General features: G+C 42.2%; 1 protein-coding gene across 5 annotated transcripts in view; it reads left to right on the plus strand.

Annotated features, from left to right (window-relative positions):
* LOC130363096 (probable E3 ubiquitin-protein ligase HERC6) overlaps positions 1 to 22994 on the plus strand; it is a 155279-nt gene that overhangs the window by 58904 nt on the left and 73381 nt on the right. For 3 of the 5 annotated variants that reach the window (XM_056568460.1, XM_056568477.1, XM_056568469.1), the window contains exons 3-4: positions 21095 to 21254; positions 22711 to 22787. In XM_056568460.1, the coding sequence (XP_056424435.1) occupies positions 21095 to 21254; positions 22711 to 22787 (237 nt within the window). Of the gene's footprint in view, positions 1 to 15953; positions 16228 to 21094; positions 21255 to 22710; positions 22788 to 22994 lie in introns of those variants that run through there. The other 2 variants (XM_056568445.1, XM_056568453.1) reach the window with 1 other exon arrangement.

The raw sequence follows: 22994 nt of genomic DNA on the forward strand, positions 1-22994 counted from the left end.
CATAGATTTTTGGGCAAAATGACTGACGTCATTACAAAGTAGAATTGGTGGCGCAAAAAATAAGCCATCATATGGATTTTTAGGTGTAAATTTGAAAGAGTTATGATTTTTTAAAGGCAAGGAGCAAAAAACGAAAATGCAAAAACGGAAAAACCTCCGGTCCTTAAGGGGTTAAGGACTCAGACAATTGAATTTTTACGTTTTCATTTTTTCCTCCTCGCCTTCTAAAAATCATAACTCTTTTATATTTTCATCCACAGACTAGTATGAGGGCTTGTTTTTTGCGCGACCAGTTGTCCTTTGTAATGACATAACTCATTATATCATAAAATGTATGGCGCAACCAAAAAACACTATTTTTGTGGGGAAATTAAAACGAAAAACGCAATTTTGCTAATTTTGGAAGGTTTTGTTTTCACGCCGTACAATTTATGGTAAAAATGACGTGTTCTTTATTCTGAGGGTCAATACGATTAAAATGATACCCATTATTATATATTTTTATATTATTGTTGCGCTTAAAAAAAATCACAAACTTTTTAACCAAATTAGTACGTTTATAATCCCTTTATTTTGATGACCTCTAACTTTTTTATTTTCCGTATAAGTGGCGGTATGGGGGCTCATTTTTTGCGCCATGATCTGTACTTTTTTTTGATACCACATTTGCATATAAAAAACTTTTAATAAATTTTTTATAATTTTTTTTTTAATAAAATGTATTAAAAAAGTAGGAATTTTGGACTTTTTTATTTTTTTTCGTTCACGCCGTTCACCGTACGGGATCATTAACATTTTATTTTAATAGTTCGGACATTTACGCACGCGGCGATACCAAATATGTCTATAAAAAATTTTTTTTACGCTTTTTGGGGGTAAAATAGGAAAAAACGGACGTTTTACTTTTTTTATTGGGGGAGGGGATTTTTCACTTTTTTTTTACTTTTACATTTTTTTAGATTTTTTTTTACACTTGAATAGTCCCCATAGGGGACTATTCATAGCAATACCATGATTGCTAATACTGATCTGTTCTATGTATAGGACATAGAACAGATCAGTGTTATCGGTCATCTCCTGCTCTGGTCTGCTCGATCACAGACCAGAGCAGGAGATGCCGGGAGCCGCACGGAGGAAGGAGAGGGGACCTCCGTGCGGCGTTATGAATGATCGGATCCCCACAGCAGCGCTGCGGGCGATCCGATCGTTCACTTAAATCGCGAACCGCCGCAGATGCCGGGATCTGTATTGATCCCGGCACCTGAGGGGTTAATGGCGGACGCCCGCGAGATCGCGGGCGTCGGCCATTGCCGGCGGGTCCCTGGCTGCGATTAGCAGCCGGGATCAGCAGCGCATGACACGGGCATCGCTCCGATGCCCTCGGTTATGCTTAGGACGTAAATGTACGTCCTGGTGCGTTAAGTACCACCTCACCAGGACGTACATTTACGTCCTGCGTCCTTAAGGGGTTAAGGTTTGTTCACACATTACTTATTCGCCATAGTTACAGATTCACCATAGGCAAATCAAACATAAGTTTCTTTTTAAATAGAATCCATGACATAAATAAAAGGCTTAACACTTAGATTTTTGCTACAGATGTTCCAACGATTCACCACAAATCCGAGCAGGAGTAGCATTATAACTTTCAATAGTGCTATTGCTTTTCCAAAGACAAAGGAGACTAATCACTAAACTCTTTAGAAGTCTATGTAGAAAATGTCTAAAGCTTGTAAATATCCCCTTTATTTTCTTTGGAGACTGTCCTCAGAGTTGACACAGTTTGTGGTGCAGAATTTGTGCAAAAATTCTGTGTTAACATGCCTTTAGGCTAGGTCTAGACTGAAGAATTTCTGAGTGTATTTCCGCTTAGAAATTATGCTTGGAAATTGCGGTGCAGAAAAGTCCCATTCCTGTCAATGAAATTTTATTGCACAATGCACACTATGGAATTTCAACTGCAGAATTACAGGCTGGATATGGTGATTTATTGATGCAACATTTTGGGGTCCACCCCTTTACTGACATAAATATGAGGGTAGACCCTGAAATATTGCGTCAGTCCTGACTTGCCTCTCTAATGTTCAGACTACGGCATAAGAACATTTATAAGCCTTGTCTGGGCATGCTGGAAATTGTAGTTTAGCAACAATTGGAAGCTCCCTGTATGGGAAGACATTGCATTATGGGAGGTCTCTCCAACGGCGAGTGCCAAGAATGTACAAACACATTTTATTCTTCTCATTTTAGATCCAAGGCTAACAATTTTTCCAATGTGTTGTGTATTTTTTTTATTTAAATTTTCTGACTTAGTTGTGGAAGTCATCTCATATACAGAATCCATTACTAAGCCAGGGCTAAGCTCTAGCCCAAAAACAGCTAGCACCAATGCCCAATTATTACCCTGGCACCCACCGCCACAGTTGTACCGGGAACAGTCCTGAAGCATCAAAAATGGCACTCCTGGGCCTAGGCGGTAACAGGTTGCCGTTATTTAGGCTGGGGAGGGCCAGCAGCAAGCTTTGCAGAAAGAAATTTGAACGAGATCACAGAAATTCTGCCTTGTGAACATAGGCTAATAAGGGAAACCGCTGTGATTACACCAGAGCCCCACATTCTCTTATAAAATTTCACTTATATAAAAAGTCTATTTTGTATATGATGAATTACAGACATAGCAAGGATGAGTTTGTCGTTTTCTACAATGTTTAGGTTTTTTCTTAGCCTCTTAACCCCTTAAGGACCAAGCCCATTTTCACCTTAAGGACAAGGCCAATTTTATTTTAGCGTTTTGGTATTTTCTCCTCACCTTCTAAAATCCATAACTCTTTTATATTTAATCTACAGACCCATATAAGGGCTTGCTTTTTGCGTGACCAATTGTACTTTGTAATGAAACCTCTCATTTTACCATAAAATGTACGGCGAACCCCAATTTTTTTTTTTTAGGGTGGAAATTTAAATGAAAACCACAATTTTGCACATTTTGGAGGGTTTTGTTTTCACACTGTACACTTTACAGTAGAAATGACATGTGTTCTTTATTCTGTGGGTCAATACGATTAAAATAATACCCATGGCTAGATACTTTTATATTTTTGTACGGCTTAAAAAAAAATCTAAAACTTTTTGTACAAAATCAGTAATCTAAAATTGCCCTATTTTGATCACCTATAACTTTTTCATTTTTCCGTATATAGGGCGGTATGAGGGCTCATACGTTTTATTGATACCACATTTGCATATATAAAACTTTTTAATACATTTTTTGGGGAATAAAATGTGACAAAAAAGTATCATTTTTGGACTTTTCTATTTTTTAAGTTGACGCCGTTCACCGAACGGGATCATTAATGTTATATTTTGATAGATCAGACATTTTGTGCACGCGGCGATACGCTTTTTGGGGGTAAAATGGAAAAAACTGACAATTTTCATTTTTATTGGAGGAGGGGATTTTTCACTGTTTTTTACTTTTAAATTTTACATTTTTCTACTTTTTTTTAACACTTTTTATGTCCCCATAGGGGACTATCTATAGCAATCATTTGATTGCTAATACTGTTCAGTGCTATACATAGGACATAGCACTGATCAGTATTATCGGCTATCTGCTGCTCTGGTCTGCTTGATCTCAGACCAAAGCAGGAGATGCCGGGAGACGGACGGAGGCAGGTGAGGGGACCTCTGTCCACCATTACAGATGATCAGATCGCCGCGGCAGTGCTTCGTGCGTTCCGATTATCTATTTTAACGTGCACATTGCCGCAGCTGCCGTGATCTGTACTGATCACGGCATCTGAGGGGTTAATGGCGGACATCCGCGCGATCGTGGATGTTGGCCATTACCGGCGGGTCCCCAGCTTCTGATAGCAGCCGGAACCTGCAGTGCTCGCGGGCATACATAGGACGTAAATGTACGTCCTGGTGTGCGAAGTACCGCCAGGCCAGGACATACATTTACGTCCATGGTCATTAAGGGGTTAAGGATGCAGGGTGTACCTGTACGCCCTGCTTCCTCTCCCTTTTTATAACGTGGGGTCACGCCGGGACCCTGCATCATAGCGGGTCGGGCTCGGCTTCTAACAATGGCCAGGACCAGTGGCTAATAGCGGGCATCACTGATCGCAGTGACGTGCATTATTAACCCTTTAGACGCGGCAATCAAAGTCTATAACCAGATCTAAAGTGAAAAAAAGATTTCCGGCAGCTCATTCAGGCTGATCGGGACCACCGCTGCGTCCCGATGAGCTGTAAGGACAAGAGGAGGGTCCCTACCTGCCTCCTCAATGTCCGATCACCAAATGACTGCTCCGTGCCAGAGATCCAGGCAACAGCAGTCAAGCAGCGATAACACTGATCAATGCTATGCTATGGCATGGCATTGATCAGTGTGAGAGATTAGTGTATTGCATGTTATAGTCCCTTATGGGGGCTATAACATTGCAAAAAAAAGTGGAAAAAAGTTAATAAAGATAATTTTACCCCTCCCCTAATAAGTTTGAATCACCCCCTTTCCCCATTTAAAAAATAAAAGAAAATGTGTAAGTAAAAATAAATATATGTCCAAACTATAAAAATATATCATTAGTTAAACCGCATGGTCAATAGCGTATTTTGGTCACTTTTTATACCATAAAAAATTTATAAAAAGCGATTAAAAAGTCCTATCAAAACAAAAATGGTACCGATTAAAAACTTCAGATCATGACGCAAAAAATGAGCCCTCATGCCGCCCTGTACGCTAAAAAATAAAAAAGGAATAGGGGTCAGAAGATGACAATTTTAAACGTATAAATTTTCGTGCATGTAGTTATGATTTTTCCCAGAAGACAAAATTAAACCTATATAAGTAGGGTATCATTTTAATTGTATGGCCCTACAAAATAAAGATAAGTTGTCCATTGTACCGGAAAATGCACTGCGTAGAAACGGAAGCCCCCAAAAGTTCCAAAATTACCGTATTTATCGGGGTATACCACGCACCGGCCTATAACACGCACCCTCATTTAACCAAGGATATTTGGGTAAAATACGTTTTTTACCCAAATATCCATGGTAAAATGAGGGTGCGTGTGTGCGCGTGTATACCCCGATACACCCCAGGAAAGGCAGGGGGAGAGAGGCCGTCGCTGCCCGCATCTCTCCCCCTGCCTTTCCTGGGGTCTAGAGCCCTGCTGCCGGCCCTTCTCTCCCCCTGGATATCGGCGCCACTGCCCGTTCTGTCCCCCTGACTATCGGTGCCGGCGCCGATAGCCAGGGGGAGAGAAGCGGCGCCGACAGCCAGGGGGAGAGAAGCGGCGCAGACAGCCAGGGGGAGAGAAGGGGCAGCGGCACCCATTGCCGGCGCCGCTGCCCCGTTGCCTCCACCCATCCCCGGTGGCATAATTACTTGGGTCGGGTCCGCGCTGCTGCAGGCCTCCGGCACGCATCCCCTGTGTCGTTGCTATGCACAGCGCACTGATGTCATGCGCCGCGCCGTGCAGCGCATAGCAACGACGCTGGGGACACACGCCGGAGGCCTGCAGCAGCGCGGACCCGACCCAGGTAATTATGCCACCGGGGATGGGTGGAGGCAACAGGGCAGCGGCGCCGGCAATGGGTTCCGCTGCCCCTTCTCTCCCCCTGGCTGTCGGCGCCTCTTCTCTCCCCCTGGCTATCGGCGCCGGCAATGGGGCGCCGGCACCGATAGTCAGGGGGACAGAACGGGCAGCGGCGCCGATAGCCAGGGGGAGAGAAGGGCCGGCAGCAGCGCTCTAGACCCCAGGAAAGGCAGGGGGAGAGAAGCGGGCAGCGACGGCCTCTCTCCCCCTGCCTTTCCTGGGGGTGTATCGGCGTATAACACGCACATAGACTTTAGGCTAAAAATTTTTGCCTAAAAAGTGCGTGTTATACGCCGATAAATACGGTATGTTTTTTCTTCAGTTTTGTCACACAATGATATATATATCTATATATTTTTTTTTGTTTCGCTGTAGATTTTTTAAAAGGTAAGGAGGAAAAAACGAAAGTGCCAAAGCAGAAAAATGCTGAGTCCTTAAGGGGTTAAAGGAGTACTTCAGTGGGAAAAAAATGTTTTAAAATTGGGGCAAGAAAGTTATACAGAATTTTAAATTACCTCTATTTAAAAATCTTAATCCTTCAAGTACTTATCAGCTGCTGTATACTACAGAGGAAGTTGAGTAGTTTTTTTCAGTCTGACTACAGTGCTCTCTGCTGAAACCTCTGTCCATGTCAGGAACTGTCCAGAGCAGGAGAGATTTGCTCTGGGGATTTGCTCCTGCTCTGGACCGTTCCAGACACAGACACAGGAGTCAGCAGAGAGCATCGTGGTCAGACTGGAAATAACTACATAACTTCCTCTAGAGCAAGTACTGGAAGGATTAACCCCTTAAGGACAATGGACGCACTCCTATGCCCCCGTTTCCGAGTCCTTAAGGACCGAGGACATAGGAGTACGTCCTGTCCATTCCTGGCCCCCCGCTGCTAGCCGGAGGGGAGCCGGCACCCGATGCCTGCTGAAATCGTTCAGCAGGCATCGCGGCATATCGCCCAGGGGGGTCATGATGGCCCCCCGTGTCGGCGATCGCAGCGCATCGCTCGTCAATTCAGACGAGCGATGTGCTGCGATTCCGTTCCCCACCACTCACCGGGCGGGGATCGGAGCCGGATGTCTGCTGATTTCATTCAGCAGACATCCCGGCAGTGTGCAGGAGGAGGTCCGGAGGACCTCTTATACCTGCGATCGCTGCAGGGCACCGGTAACTACTTACCGGTGTTCTGCAGCGGTTCCGCGTCATCAGGGTCACGTGTGACCCTGTGACCCGGATATAGATGGTGACTGGTGGTGTAATATACACCACCAATCACCATCCGTGCTGTACTGGGGGCTGGCATTGTGGCCACCCCCTTCAGTACAGTTGTGATTGGGTGGCCCAATCACAGTGTAATGGATGGGGATGGTGGGGGCTAGGAGCATGTTGCTCCGTTCTGCCCGCCATTCCACAGAGATCTGGTGAGCAGGACGGAGCCCCGTGCTGCCCAACATCCCCTCAGTTAAAAAAAAGTGCCCTTTGCCCCCTTTCTGTGGCCCCTTGGCACAGAAATCCCCCAGGATTAGTTTTAGATTAGGTAGGGACAGGTTAGGGTTAAAATTTCATTTTTTTCAGAGTACATCAGTGGGTGTCCAGGGGTCCGTAGCACCTTTAGCTGCGTGACCCTGGCCCTGCTGGGTCGCTGCGGTCTGCCGCCAGTGTTTTTTTTGGCGCAGATTTTTTTTTTTTTTTTCACCTAAGCGTGTGTGCGGACCCTCTTAGTTATAAAAGAGCGGTCTGCCACCGTCTATTAAAGCCCACCCACCACTGATCCGTCCCATAGTACTTTTTTTTTTTTTCCTGTAGTTTTTTTTTTGTGGTGCTTTTTTCGGGTTTTCTAGCACTTTTTTGCACCCATAGGCGGTCTTTGTCACCAATAGCAGGCGTGTACTGTGCGGCTGGACCGTACCTGTGTGTGTGCGGCGTGCCTCACCGCTGTCAGTGATTTATCACTGATCAGCATTTTTTTTGGTGTAAAGGCACTTTTTTCGGTTAACACTTTTTTTTTTTGCACCCATAGGTGGTCCGTGCCACCAGTAGCAGGCGTGTACTGTGTGGACAGACCGTACCTGTGTGTGCGGCCTGTCCCACCTCTGTCAGTGATTCATCACTGATCAACGTTTTTTTGGGGGTTCAGGTGGGTGCATTTTTTTCGGGGTAAAGCGTTTTTTTATTTTATTTTTTGTTTTTTTTGTGTGGGGGTCTGTGTACAAGCCACCAGCCACTGTTCTGGGATGAGTGGCTGGACCCCCACTGACTTCTGCGCCCCCTTCCGCCACAAGCGGTAATCAGTGCGCACACCACTGATTAGATAAACGCTTTTTTGTGGCGCAGGGCTTTTTTGCGCTAGAAGTCCCCTTTTTTTTTTTTTTAAAGTCCCCTTTTTATTTGATATTTTTTTCTGTTAGGGCGGGTTAGTTTAGTTAGGTTAGGTTAGGGAGGGTTAGGGCGGGTTAGGGAGGTAGTCTCGCACCACACCACACACAGCACACACAACAATAAAGTTCCCCCCCCCCCCCCCCACACACACACCCATATCCCCATCACAGTAGGGAAATGGCCCGCAGAGTGTTTTCGGCTGAGGAGGCATATGACATAATTGCCTCCGAGAGCGGCTCAGAGGACGATGAAGACCCCACCTTCCTTATTTCATCGTCCTCCTCATCATCTAGTTCTGATGATGAGCCACCAAGGCGGCGGAGACCTCCTCTGTCCTTGACCCTGTGCCCCATGCTAGTATGAGTCCCCCTGGCGCTCATACTGGTGAAGCCCCCCAGCCAAGATCACTGGTACATCGTACCGGAGAACTTGTATAAACTTTGCGAGAGTACCTCCGGGTACACTTGCAAGTTTATAGTGTATGAGGGACGAGATTCCCGTTTTGAACCCCCAGAATGTCCCCCCACTCTGGGTGTTAGCGGGAAAATCGTTTGGGGCCTTTTGCACTCATTGCTAGATAAAGGTTACCACCTTTACGTGGATAACTTTTATACTAGTATCCCTCTCTTCACATCCCTCGCCGCCAGATCCACGGTCGCTTGTGGGACAGTCCGGAAGAATCAAAGAGGCCTTCCGCCCCATCCCCTACATGCTCCTATCCCCCGGGGTGAGTCCCGTGCCTTTTCCCATGAGAACCTGTTGTTGGTCCGGTATAAGGAGGGATGTCCTTATGCTCACCACTATTCATGGGAACGGCAGCACCCCTGTCCCTGTGCGACGTACCGCGGGACCGGTCCTCAAGCCTGATTGTATTCTGGACTACAATCGGTATATGGGGGGAGTTGATCTTTCTGATCAAGTCCTCAAGCCATATAATGCCATGCGGAAAACGCGTTTATGATATAAAAAGGTTGCGGTCTACATGGTACAGGTTGCCATGTACAACTCTTTTATACTGTACCAGAACGCTGGCAACACAGGTACATACCTGGAGTTCCAAGAGGTAGTTCTAAAGGCCCTCATCTATTATGGCCGCCAAAGAGCGGGTCAGAGCACCTCTGGAACTTTAGGTCCCCGGATCGTCCCCGGCCAACACTTTCCAGGTGTGATCCCCAACACTGGAAGGATGGGACAAACCCAGGAGAAATGCAGAGTGTGTCACAAGAAGGGGAGACGGAAGGACACCACGTACCAATGTGACACTTGCCCCGATAATCCGGGCCTCTGCATAGGCTGCTTCAGGGAGTATCACACTTCCATGGAGTACTAAATTTTCCATTCTTTGCCCTAATTTTCATTCCCCAGAATTCGGCTCCAATGTACCAGTCCAGGGTACATTGACTTCCAAATTTTAAACCAAAACAACCCCCCCCCCCCCAAAAAAAAAAAAAAAAAACTTTTTCCCAATATCTTTTTTTTTCTTCTTCCCCCTAAAAAATGGGTCATGGGACACAGAGTCAACAGCATTGGAGGTTTGCAGTTGCCTCAAATACGCAACGCTCTCTCTCCCCACCTGAGCGGGTTGCACATTTGAGGTAACAAAATAGGGACGGCCCCACACATCCCCTTCCCAGAATGATGATTCAGAGTATAGGGTTTGGGGCGGGCATCATTTTTACTTTTGGCTGTACTCTGTGTCATCATTCTGGGAAAATAATTGGCATATCAGTACTAAAATTGCAATTTTCTTCCCCCCCCCCCCATAGTACACTTCATCCATTCCTGGAAAATAAATGAAGGGAACACCCGTCTGTTCCAAATCTCCACTTCACCCTATACACCTTCCCTAGGGGGTGTACTGTTTGTAATAATCTCACATGTGGGTGTTCCTTTCTTATATTTTCCTCTGAGTGTATGTAACTGTTATGTCAGTAACAAACATCCGCCTCAAATGCGAAGAGTTCTCGCTGAGCTCTGTCGTATTTCCAGGAGACAATTCGGAGTCACATGTTAGTTGTTCCCAGAAAAATGAAGCAGAGCATAGGTTGAAAATTGCAATTTTCAAAAAAGCTACCCTTCATCCATTCCTGGAAAATAAATTTAGGAAACACCTGTGCGTTCAAAATGTCCTCTTTACCCCTATACCCATTCCTCAGGGTGGGTACTTTCTGTAATTGTGTCACATGTGGGTGTTTCAGTTTTGTATTTTCCTCGGAATGTATGTAACCGTCAGCTACTGATATGCCATAGGCCTCAAATACAAACTGACCTCTATGACTTCTGAGCCTTGTTGTGTGCCCGCCCAGCACGTTACCCCATATGTGGAAGTATTTTTATAGTCATGGGAAAAAGCCCTCCAAAATTTGTAACCCAATTCTTCATATTACCCCTTGTGAAAATGTAAAAAATTGGGTAACCCCAGCATTTTAGTGTAAAACAATCAAATTTTTCAATTTATGGCCCACTTTTCAAAAAACCTGTGAGGTGTTATTTCCCACTGTACCCCTTGTTACGTTCATTGAGGTGTGTAGTTTCTAATGTGTTTTTTTTTTTTTTTTTTTTTGCTGTTGGGGGCTTTATAAATGAACATGACCCCCGACTTCAATTTCAACAAGATTTTCACTCCTTCCATTCTTAGCATTGCAGTGCGTCCACATAGCAATTTACATCCACATATGGGGTATTTTTTTTTCTCAGACAAAATTGTTCTACAAATTTTGGGGGCCTTTTGCCCTATTACCCAATGTGAAAATGAAACATTTGGGGTAACACTATCAATGTAGTGCGAAAAAATCAAATTTTTCACTTTTACTTCCCACTGTTCAAAAAACCTGTGAGGTGTAAGTACTCACTGTAACACTTCTACGTTCCCCGAGGGGTCTAGTTCCCCGAGTACATATGCCAAAGTCGTGAAACCCCTGTGGGGTATTAAGGTTCACTTTACCACTTGTTACGTTCCCCAAGGGGTCTAGTTTCCAAAATGGTATGCCATGTGTTTTTTTTTTGCTGTCTTGGCACCATAGGGGCTTCCTAAATGTGCATTGCCCCCAGAGCAAAATTTGCTTCAAAAAAGCCAAATGTGACTCCTTCTCTTCTGAGACCTGTAGTGCGCCAGCAGAGCACTTTTCACCCCCATATGGGGTGTTTTATGAATCGGGAGAAATTGGGCTTCAAATTTTGGGGGGTAATTTCTGTTTTAACCCTTTGTAAAAATGTAACATTTTTGGGAAACCAAGCATTTTAGGTAATTTTTTTTTTTTTTTACATATGCAAAAGTCGTGAAACCCCTGTGGAGTATTAAGGTTCACTTTACCCCTTGTTACGTTCCCCAAGGGGTCTAGTTTCCAAAATGGTATGCCATGTGTTTTTTTTTGCTGTCCTGGCACCATAGGGGCTTCCTAAATGCGTCATGCCCCCAGAGCAAAATTTGCTTCAAAAAGCCAAATGTGACTCCTTCTCTTCTGAGACCTGTAGTGCGCCAGCAGAGCACTTTTCACCCCCCATATGGGGTGTTTTCTGAATCAGGAGAAATTGGGCTTCAAATTTTGGGGGGTAATTTCTGCTTTAACCCTTTGTAAAAATGTAACATTTTTGGGAAAACAAGCATTTTAGGTAATTTTTTTTTTTTTACATATGCAAAAGTCGTGAAACCCCTGTTGGGTATTAAGGTTCACTTTACCCTTTGTTACATTTCCCAAGAGGTCTAGTTTCCAAAATGGTATGTCATGTGGTTTTTTTTTTTTGCTGTCCTGGCACCATAGGGGCTTCCTAAATGCGGCATGCCCCCAGAGCAAAATTTGCTTCAAAAAAGCCAAATGTGACTCCTTCTCTTCTGAGACCCGTAGTGCGCCAGCAGAGCACTTTTCACCCCCCATATGGGGTGTTTTCTGAATCGGGAGAAATTGGGCTTCAAGTTTTGGGGGGTATTTTCTGCTTTAACCCTTTGTAAAAATGTAACATTTTTGGGAAACCAAGCATTTTAGGTAAAATTTATATATATATTTTTTTTACATATGCCAAAGTCGTGAAACCCCTATGGGGTATTAAGGTTCACTTTACCCCTTGTTACGTTCCCCAAGGGGTCTAGTTTACAAAATGGTAAGCCATGTGGTTTTTTTTTGTTGTCCTGGCACCATCGGGGCTTCCTAAAAGCGGCATGCCCCCAGAGCAAAATTTGCTTCAAAAAAGCCAAATGTGACTCCTTCTCTTAGAAGAGACCTGTAGTGTGCCAGCAGAGCACTTTTCACCCCCATATGGGGTGTTTTCTGAATCGGGAGAAATTTGGCTTCAAATTTTGGGGGTATTTTCTGCTATTACCCTTTTTAAAAATGTAACATTTTTGGGAAAACAAGCATTTTAGGTAAATTTTTTTTTTTTTTTTTTACATTTGCAAAAGTCATGAAACACCCTCAAGGGGTCTAGTTTCCAAAATGGTATGCCATGTGTTTTTTTTTTTTTTTTTTTGCTGTTTTGGCGCCCTAGGGGCATCCTAAAGGTGACATGCCCCCCAAAAACCATTTCAGAAAAATGTTCTCTCCAAAATCCCCTTGTCGATCCTTCGCTTCTGAGCCCTCTACTGCGCCCGCCGAACACTTTACATAGACATATGAGGTGTGTGCTTACTCAAGAGAAATTGGGCTACAAATTCAAGTAAACATTTTCTCCTTTTACCCCTTGTAAAAATTAAAAAATTGGGTCTACCAGAACATGCAAGTGTAAAAAATGAAGATTTTGAATTTTCTCCTTCACTTTGCTGCTATTCCTGTGAAACACCTAAAGGGTTAAAACGCTGACTGAATTTATTTTGAATACTTTGGGGGGTGTAGTTTTTATAATGGGGTCATTTATGGGGTATTTCTAATATGAAGATCCTTCAAATCCACTTCAAAACTGAACTGGTCCCTGAAAAATATTGAGTTTGAAAATTTTGTGAAAATTTGGAAAAATGCTGCTGAACTTTGAAGCTCTCTGGTGTCTTCCAAAAGTAAAAACACATCAATTTTATGATGCAAACATAAAGTAGACATATTGTATATGTGAACCAAAAAAAATTATTTTGAATATCCATTTTCCTTACAAGCAGAGAGCTTCAAAGTTAGAAAAATGCAAAATTTTCTATATTTTCATCTAATTTTGGGATTTTTCACCAAGAAACGATGCAAGTTACCATAAAATTTTACCACTATGTTAAAGTAGAATATGTCACGAAAAAACACTCTCGGAATCAGAATGATAAGTAAAAGCATTCCAGAGTTATTAATGTTTAAAGTGACAGTGGTCAGATGTGCAAAAAATGCTCTGGTCCTTAAGGTGTAAAATGGCCTGGTCCTTAAGGGGTTAAGATTTTTAAATAGAAGTAATTTACAGATTTTTAAATAGAAGTAATTTACAGATCTGTTTAAAGCTCAACTGTCATTAAATCTGGGCCATATAACCTACACACAGCCTCTGTACTGTGTGCAGATTGTGTATTAGGCAGTGTTTTTACCTTCTGTCTGCCATATTTTATTACCCCAAAAAACTGTTTTGATGGAAGCCGCAAATTGCGAGGTTTTCAATGCCCTGCCGCCACCACGCCTATCCCCTGCACATCAGCGCTCGGACTGCTGTGTGGCTGACACACAGGTCCCAGCGCATGCACCCCTTCGCTTATGCTCCGTGCACGCTGCGGCATGTGTCGTCATGCTCTGCTGTTCAAAAAAACTTTATTCAGATGTGCACCTTTATTATTACTGAATATCTAATAGTGCCCGCTATCCTCTTCTTTCTTCTTTCTGTGCTGGTGACTGGAGATGCGCGCTCTGTTGCTTCTATTCCCAATGCCTAGAGGCAGAGAGGAAGCGCGCACCCTTCCTCTAGCACTGGGCATGAGCACTGAGGAGGTAGGTGGCAGGAGCAAGCGCTTGCCATGATGACACACACCGGGGTGCACACGGGGGATAAGCGAAGGGGCGCATGCGCTGGGACCTGTGTGCGCGTGGTGGCGGCGGGGCATTGCGAACCTCACGCCACACCTATCCGACTGTGTGCGGCTTCCATCTAAACAGTTTTTTGGGGTAATAAAGGATGGCAGACAGAAGGTAAAAACACTCCCTAATACACAATCTGCACACAGTACAGAGGCAGGCCCACATGTATCATTGTGTTTAGACTGTTTTTTGTGTCTAAAAAAGGGGCAAAAAAGGCGCAAGCAGGGTTTTTTGCGCCTTTTTTGCCCCTTTTTGTTTACACATTTCTGCTGATTTTGAGTTGCAATCCACTGATTTTGAGTTGCAATCCACGGATTTTGGCAATAGACATGATATGGAAAGGATTTATCATTGCGCATTTTTGTAAAAAGGAGCAAAAAAAGGCGCAAAGCCACTGAAAAGTCTGTAAAACTACACCAGTCCAGACATGGTGTAGCTTTTTGGTGTATGTGTAGACAGCACACACAAAAAAAGGTGTAAAAAAATGCTTGCACTGCAATGATAAATGTGGGCCGCTGTGTGTAGGTTATATGGCCCAGATTTGATGACAGTTGTGCTTTAACTTTCTGGCTCCAGGTGATACATATTTTTTTTTTTTATTTACACTGGAGTACCCCTTTAACCTCTTAAGGACGCAGGGTGTACCTGTACACCCTGCGCCCGGTCCCAGTGTTTAAAACGGGGTGACACCGTGACCCCGCATCACACCGGGTCGGTCCCGGCTGCTATTGATAGCCGGAACCCTGGGCTAATAGCGCGCGGCACAAATCGTTGTGCCGCGTGCTATTAACATTTCAGACGCGGCGATCAAAGTTGAACGCTGTGTCGAAAACGAAAGTAAAAGCTTCCTGGCAACTCAGAGGCCCCCTTACCTTGCTCCGTCGCGTCCGATCGGCGTTTGATTGCTCCATGCCTGAGCTTAAGGCTTGAGCAATCAACCCCTTATTATGCTGATCAATGCAAAGCTATGGCTTTGCAGGGATCAGGGTAAAAGTTCAGTGCGTGCAGTGTTATAGCCCCCTATGGGAGCTATAACACTGCAAAAAAATAAAAGCGAAAAAAAAAAGTTAATAAAGGTAATTTAACCCCTTCCCTAATAAAAGTTTGAATCACCCCCCTTTTCCTATAAAAAAAAACTGTGTAAATAAAAATAAACATATGTGGTATCGCCGCGTGCGTAAATTTCCGAACTATAAAAATATATAATTAATTAAACCGTTCGGTCAATGGCGTACGCGCAAAAAAAAATCCAAAGTCCAAAATAATGTATTTTGGTCACTTTTTATATCATTAAAAAATTAATAAAAAGCGATCAAAAAGTTCGATCAATGCAAAAATGGTACCGATAAAACTTCAGAACATGGAGCAAAAAATTAGCTCCATACCGGCCCATACGCGGAAAAGTAAAAGAGTTTTAGGGATCAGAAGATGACAATTTTAAACATTTAAATTTTCCTGCATGTAGTTATGATTTTTTTCAGAAGTACGACAAAATCAAACCTATATAAGTAGGGTATCATTTTTGACCATATGGACCTAAGGTGTAATTTCTACCCAAAAATGCACTGTGTAGAAACGGAAGCCCCCAAAAGTTACAAAATGTCATTTTTTTCTTCAATTTTATCGCACAATGATTTTTTTTTCCCGTTTCGCCGTGGATTTTTTTTGTAAAATGACTGTCATAGAATTGGTGGCGCAACAAATAAGTCATCATATGGAATTTTATGTGCAAAATTGAAAGCGTTGTGATTTGTAGAAGGTGATGAGAAAAAAATGAAAATGCAAAACGGAAAAACGCGGAGTCCTTAAGGGGTTAAGAAACAAATTTCTGTAGCCATAGCAAAATAAGTTTCACTTTGGTGTATCAGAAAAGAGTACAAGCAAAGAAACATCACCCAGACACATCAGATGACAAATGCTGGTCTTTGGCCCTGCAAGGTGGAGACTGAAACCAGCTGATGTGGATAGAGAGTCAGGGCTGCACTGTGCCAGTGTGTGGGGAGAGGACCAGGACTTCACATCTCAGTTCTTATAGGTGACTTCTGGAATTCTAGCAAGAATGTACTGCTGGGGTAATAACAGATATAGTCAGCTGGGTCTTACAGACAAAGGAGAAGAAGATGTTTCCTTTACAAAAAATGACTACTTTACTAGTCAGGTAACTGTTGGGAAGGTGGCCTGTGGAGGAAGACATACACTTTTTCTCCAAGAAGATGGCATTGTTCTTGCTTGCGGTAAAAATGACTGTGGGCAGCTGGGCAGAAGAACTGACTCCAGCGCCTTAGGTAAGCTCTCTTGCTTAATGTGTATGTTCACACATGGCGTTTTGTGCAAGTTATTTGCTACTTTTTTTTCTGGGGGGTAAAGAATACTGGTTTATTACCTGATTTATTATTATATTTATATATTATTAATTATGTATTAGTATACAGATGTAGCAGAGAAGATGTAACTCACTATTGTTAAGATAATGGAATAAGTTGACCCACCGTTCCTTGTGAACTGTATACAGCTTGTTGTAATGTAGTAGAGCTGAGTTTGTCATTTTGCTCTAGGATATATTACAACAAGCACAGTTTACAAGGAACCGTGGGTCAACTTATTCCATTATCTTAACAATAGTGGGAAACACTGACCTAATGAATAGAATAGTCCTAGAAAAGAACATTTCTCAGGATGGGCTCATCTGGGATATATATATATATATATATATATATATATATATATATATATATAAATATATATAATCTTTTAAAAATAACTTTTTCCTGTGATTTTGTCATGGCCGACGTTGTGTTTTATATTTTAAAACAGGCTTAAGAAATGTTAAAGATTTATATATATATATATATATATATATATATATATAATGTAGATATTTAAAAAAAAATTATTATATTATTCATTACTTCCAAAACGATTCTATCTAAAAAACTGAAGTATGCAGATACTTTCATAGTAATAAAGTATCGGTGTCTTAATAAATAGGGTGCTTTATTGTATAGGACATTCCATATGCCACCTAGGAGAGGTTGGAAAAGTCAAGTTTCGTTTCTCCCTTCTCCTACTAAGTTTCACTTTCCTTATTCGGAATCTGACTGCAGATGGCAGTAGAACAGAAATTCACTTGTGACATCAGGTGATAAGATACATTTCTATTTGTGAAATGTATCATTGTAAAGGAAATGCTATTTTTTTCTCCCTGCCTTCTCCCAGATGTACCTTTTTTTTATAAGTTTATATAGCTTTATGAAACTTTGTGTTGCATTGCATAGGTTGTTGATTTTTTTAAGACACCATTATTGTTAATGTTTAATTCATTTTATTTTCACTTGTAACATATTCTATAACTAGAAGAACTTATAACTAGAAGAACTTAAGAACGTGAACGTACTTTTTTTTTCAAGTTCGATTATTGGCGAACAGGTTCTTTGCGAACTGGCAATGCAATAAGCTTTAAAACACCTGCATAACACTGCCTAAAGCTATGTTCAGACGGGCGAATGTCCACACAGAAAATTTTTGTGCGGACATTCACCTGACGGGAGCATGCCAGCGACAGGACCATTTGAAAATGCGCCAACTCATAGATGGCAATGCATTTCCATGCGGGCTTAGCAGAAAGAATAGGCATGTCTATAATTCCTGCGGATACCGGAATTTGAATTTCCTGTCTTATGAACAGTGCAGCAGAATCCCATTGATATCAATGGAACTTTGCTTCTGCAGAATCTCTGTGTGGAATTCTGATGTGGAAAGCCAAGGCTATGTTCACATGCCAGAATTTCTGTGCAGAATGCTGCATTGTAATTCAGCATGGATTGATTTCAATGGGACTTGCTGCACTGTGCACTGTGCATGCTTTTTCCCCATGGAAGGCATTGTCGTGCATTCCCGAGCGGTTCTCGCGCCGGCACATCATGCTGGCGCCCGCAGTCTGAAGAATGTTTGCATGTAGATTTTCTGGGTGGCCATTCTGGTGTGAACATAGCCTCAGAGCTCTGAAGCCTTGTATAACACTGCTGGGGTCACCTAGGAATAGATTTTAAGGAGTTATCCAGGAAAAACTTTTTTATATATATATATATATATATATATATATATATATATATGTGTATATATCTAAACTGGCTCCAGAAAGTTAAACAGATTTGTAAATTACTTCTAAAGAGCTGCTGAAGTTGAGCTGTTCTTTTCTGCCTAAGTGCCCTTTAATGACACGTGTCTCAGGGACTGTCCAGAGTAGAAGCAAATCCCCATACCAAAGCTCTTCTACTCTGTACAGTTCCCGAGACAAGCAGAGAAGTCAGCAGAGAGCACTGTTGCCAGACAGAAGAGAACAACTCAACTTCAGCAGCTGATAATTATTGGAAGGATTACATTTTTTAAAATAGAAGTAATCTACAAATCTGTTTAACTTTCTGGAGCCAGTTGATATAAAAAAAATCTTTTTTCCTGGAATACCCCTTTAAGTAATTTTAGGGTTGGTATTTTGGTGCGTATTTGCTGCTGCATATTTTTCTACCCATTGAAGTCAATGGGTAGCAAAATACATAAATGATTTTGTTACCCATAGACTTCCAGGGTTAGGAAAATATGCAGCAGCAAATAAGCAGTAAAAATACACTATGTGTGACCCTACCCTTTAAGTGATTTTAAGGTGAAGTTATTGTTAAAGCAGTAACTTATAGTTTCTGACAATTTGTTTAAAAACACACAGCGTTATCGGCTTTTCTATGCTTTTTTAACAGTTAAATAACAGTTCATATTCTTCTTGTTGGCAGATGCCTGCCTGTGTTAAAAGAGGTTACAAAAATGATCTCTTTTTGGGAGTTGCAACAGCATTGGTGTTCCAAAACAGTCAAGAAGAAATAGACATTGTAAACATTAAAAATTTTAAAAAAATAATGATAAAAAAATCTCCTTTTTTGGGAGTTTCAAAAGGGGGAATTTTTGAGGCACTTGGCAAAAACCATCACGTCTTCTTCAATTGCTAGCTACAAAACCTGTTGCGAGTTGCAACAGGACTGGTGTCCTAAAATAGAGAAGAATAACAAGGTTTTGTAAGAAAACATTACCTCTTTTTATGGGATCATTGAATGTGTATGTGTAGACCTGTTCGCTGAAAAATCCACTCAGAAATGAATTGCCATCTATGAGGATGGCAATGTAGTCTGCACAGTCCTAGCGGTGCCTGCGGGATCTCCTACTGATCTTCTGTCCAAAGATTCCATAGGGTGAACCCGGCCTAAAGCAGAAAATAATACTCATCAGGACCTTCCATTGACAACAATGGGGCTTTGATTCTATAAGGATTCCAGGCAGAATTTCTACATGGAAATGTTACTTGAATCTGCTGTAAATGAATTGTGTGTCATGGTTTTGCATGAAGAAGCAAAGTCAATTCAGTGAGTAAATTCTGCAGTGTAGACGAGCCCATAGGCCGTGTTCACACTATGAAATTTCCGACCGGTCGTAAATTCCGCTGCCTGAGGGTAAATGCATTTTAATGGATTTTCCGCTAACCCATTCACACTGCGGAATTTTCTGGGAGGAATTCTCTGATCTTAAAATTCCATGAAAACATTGAACTTGCGCCATAGACATTTATTGTCTATTGGAACGGCAATGTTCGCACGGTCCTAGTGTTAGGTCTATAATATTCTGATATATTGATCGCTATATCTATACTCATATGCCTTTATTAAATTCTACATGCCATTGCTAAATATCACAGAAGAACTTTGCTTTCCTTAATTCAAAACATTTCAGCTTGCTCTTTGCCCGTAATTAAGACTAGAACCTTGAGATGGAATCTGTGGATATAAGAAGTCTAAACAATGGGCTTTGTGGAAGGATGGAAAAATCTCAAGCTAGAGACATTGTAACATAAGGGACTTATGCTACGCCATGCTCAAATGACCAATCAGCATATAACACGATGATTTGATGCATAGTTTTACCCTCCCCTTTTTGTCAAATTGTAAAAACTAATGTGATTTCCGGATAATAAACAGAACTCGCTGGAGTCAGTACCGAGGAGGGAATTTATACCAACATTGTCTGGTGTGAATTTGCTTGTGTCCACACTCGGCAAAATAGCACAGCAGAAGTCACTCACAGTTTAAGGCCTCACATTAGGGCATCCTTAACACTATCACCATCTTATTTCGGCGCTGGCCGCACTCTGAATTCTTCAGCCAGAATTTTTCCGTCCAGAGATTCTCAGTGTGAACCCAGCCTTAGTGACTGCAGGTAGTATTAATAATTGACTGCTCCTGGACTTGGACGTTGCTGTTTCTCACCAGTCACCACTTCTGGTCCACATTTTGACATACAGGATATGTAGGTTAGTCATTTACTGGCTGCAACAGACACCCAGGACCATCTGATGGGACATATAAGTAGGTTTTTTTTTATCTATTCTGGCCCATTGAAGCAAAACTCCTTAAAGGGGTACTCTGGTGAAAAACTTTTTTTTTTTTAAATCAACGGGTGCCAGAAAGTTAAAAAGATTTGTAAATTACTTCTATTAAAAAATCGTAATCCTTCCTGTACTTATTAGCTGCTGAATACTACAGTGGAAATTATTTTACGTTTGAAACACAGAGCTGTCTGCTGACATCATGAGCACAGTGCTCTCTGCTGACATCTCTGTCCATTTTTAGGAACTGTCCAGGGTAAAAGGAAATCCCCATAGCAAACATATGCTGTTCTGGACAGTTCATAAAATAGACAGAGATGTCAGCAGAGAGCACTGTGCTCGAGATGTCAGAAGACAGTTCAGTGTTTCAAAAAGAAAAGAATTTCCGCTGTAGTATTCAGCAGCTAATAAGCACAGGAAGGATTAAGATTTTTTAATAGAAGTAATTTACAAATCTGTTCAACTTTCTGACACCAGATGATTTAAAAAAAAAAAAGTTTCTCACCGGAGTACCCCTTTAAGGGTACGTTGACACGTGCGTAGTTTCTCATGCATATCTGCTGCAGATTTGGGTCAGCAGATTTTTCTGCCCATTGAAGTCAATGGGCAGCAAAATCTGCAGAAGCAAATCTGCAGCACATCTGAAGCAAAAATACTCATGTGTGAACGTACCCTAATACTTGACAATGCATTCAATATAGGATCATTTGCATTTTTTTTTATTACAGAACCTATCTATTCACTGGAATCCCAGACAATCGTGGATGTGAGCTGTGGGGCTAACCATTCTGTGGCAATCTGCAATGAAGGGAATATATTTGCCTGGGGTGAAGGATCACAAGGACAGCTTGGATCAGGAAAATTTCTTCAGCAATCTCCTATTCCTAGGTATAGTACAAGCTTGAACAGATGTTTGCTTCCAGTATCAGACAGAAAACAAAGGCTTTTATGGTGCAAAGCCAACATTTTTAAGGTGTACTGAGTAGGTGATTCAAATCAATAGAACCAGAAAATTATTCAGATTTGTAAATTACTTCTATTTAAAAATATAAAAAATCTTGAGCCTTTTAGTACTTATCAGCTGCTGTGAGCTTCAGAGAAAGTTGTGTAGTTCTTTCCAGTCTGACCACAATGCTCTCTGCTGCCACCTCTGTCTGTGTCTGGAACTATCTGGAACAGGAGAGGTTCACTATGGGGATTTGCTCCTACTCTGGCACTGTGGTCAGACAATAAAGAACTATGAAACTTCCTGTGGAGCATACAGCAGCTGAAAAGTACTGTAAGGATTAAGATTTTTAAATAGGAGTAATTTACAAATTAGTATAATTTTCTGGCAAAAGTGGATTTGAGATTTATTTCCCCCCAGAGTACCCATTTCAATTCTGGAGAAGACCCTATTGTTAAACCAATAATTGTAACATGTTGGTGTTTTGAGATCTGCCATACTTTTGTGGTGGCCCAGTAAGGGATGTGTTACCCCGTGCTCCTGCTGTCCTGTCAGGCAGCCTCCTTCAGTGTCCCCAAGGCCCCCTGCACTTGTTTTTCCATTGTAAATATGTTTTACCGTGTAAAGTGTTATAAAATGTAATGTTGCTTTAAGAGTTATACCATGTAATATGTCATGTGATTGTTACCCAAGAGGTACCAGTGACCAGGTGATCCTAAGAGTGACCTATGGGCTACTGCTAGTCTCCCCCATATAAGCCCTGGGTGGAGCTAGCTTCTCTCTCTTTGAGCTCTGCTCTTCTGCTGAGGTCCAGTGCAGTGGTGCCTAATGTGTGTGTCCAGAGTGTTGGAGACCTCAAAGTCAAGTCCTGCAGCCACCATCAAGTCAAGTAAGCTAAAGTCACAGCTTTATGAGTCAAGTCAAGTAAGTCCCTGTCATCTGCCAAGTCAGCGTGGTCTGCATTCAGTTGTCCAGTCCTACTACAAGTCCCAGCAAGCCTTTAAGGTCTCTGCATCACTGGTCTCCTCCTTGTGCCCTGGCTGAACTGTATAGACTTTACCAACTGTTTACCGTCAGTAAAGCAACCGTTGTCTGTAACTTGTTGTTTGAGTCTTTATTGCCCCCGTGCCTAGCCCAGGATCCAGGGGTATACCCTCTGGTGGTTTTAGGCTAAACCACACCCTGGCGTCACGAATATAAAGGGTTAATGCCATCTGCCCAATGGGTAACAACATTTGCCCTGCACCACACACCCCGCCACCACATTTTCCTATTGTGTCCAACTGAAGTGTGCATATAGAAGGGTAGTGTAGTGCTAGGCTATGAATGCCATGATATTATATAAGTATAGATAAAAAAAAGTGTAACTAATGAATGCCTTCCTTCTTCATACCATAGGAAGATAGCTGGATTGTCTGATATAAGAATAATACAGATATCTTGTGGACACTTCCATACAATTTCCCTTTCAGCAGGTAAATAATCACCAAGGTCTGTAACTCTGAAAATCTATATGAATTTAAATCTTTTCTGCCTTTATTTCCGATGAAATAATATTACTGTACTGAGTCACTTGAATGAGAAGAGAATTCCTGCCTGAAGGTTAAGAGGAGGGGGAAGGGGGGGGGGGGGGGGTAATTAGAGCAAAGCAAAAGATTACTTTGGCAATGACATGGGGAGAA

This window comes from Hyla sarda, chromosome 1, assembly GCF_029499605.1.
Source record: "Hyla sarda isolate aHylSar1 chromosome 1, aHylSar1.hap1, whole genome shotgun sequence".
In the NCBI taxonomy this organism is placed as follows: Eukaryota; Metazoa; Chordata; class Amphibia; order Anura; family Hylidae; genus Hyla; species Hyla sarda.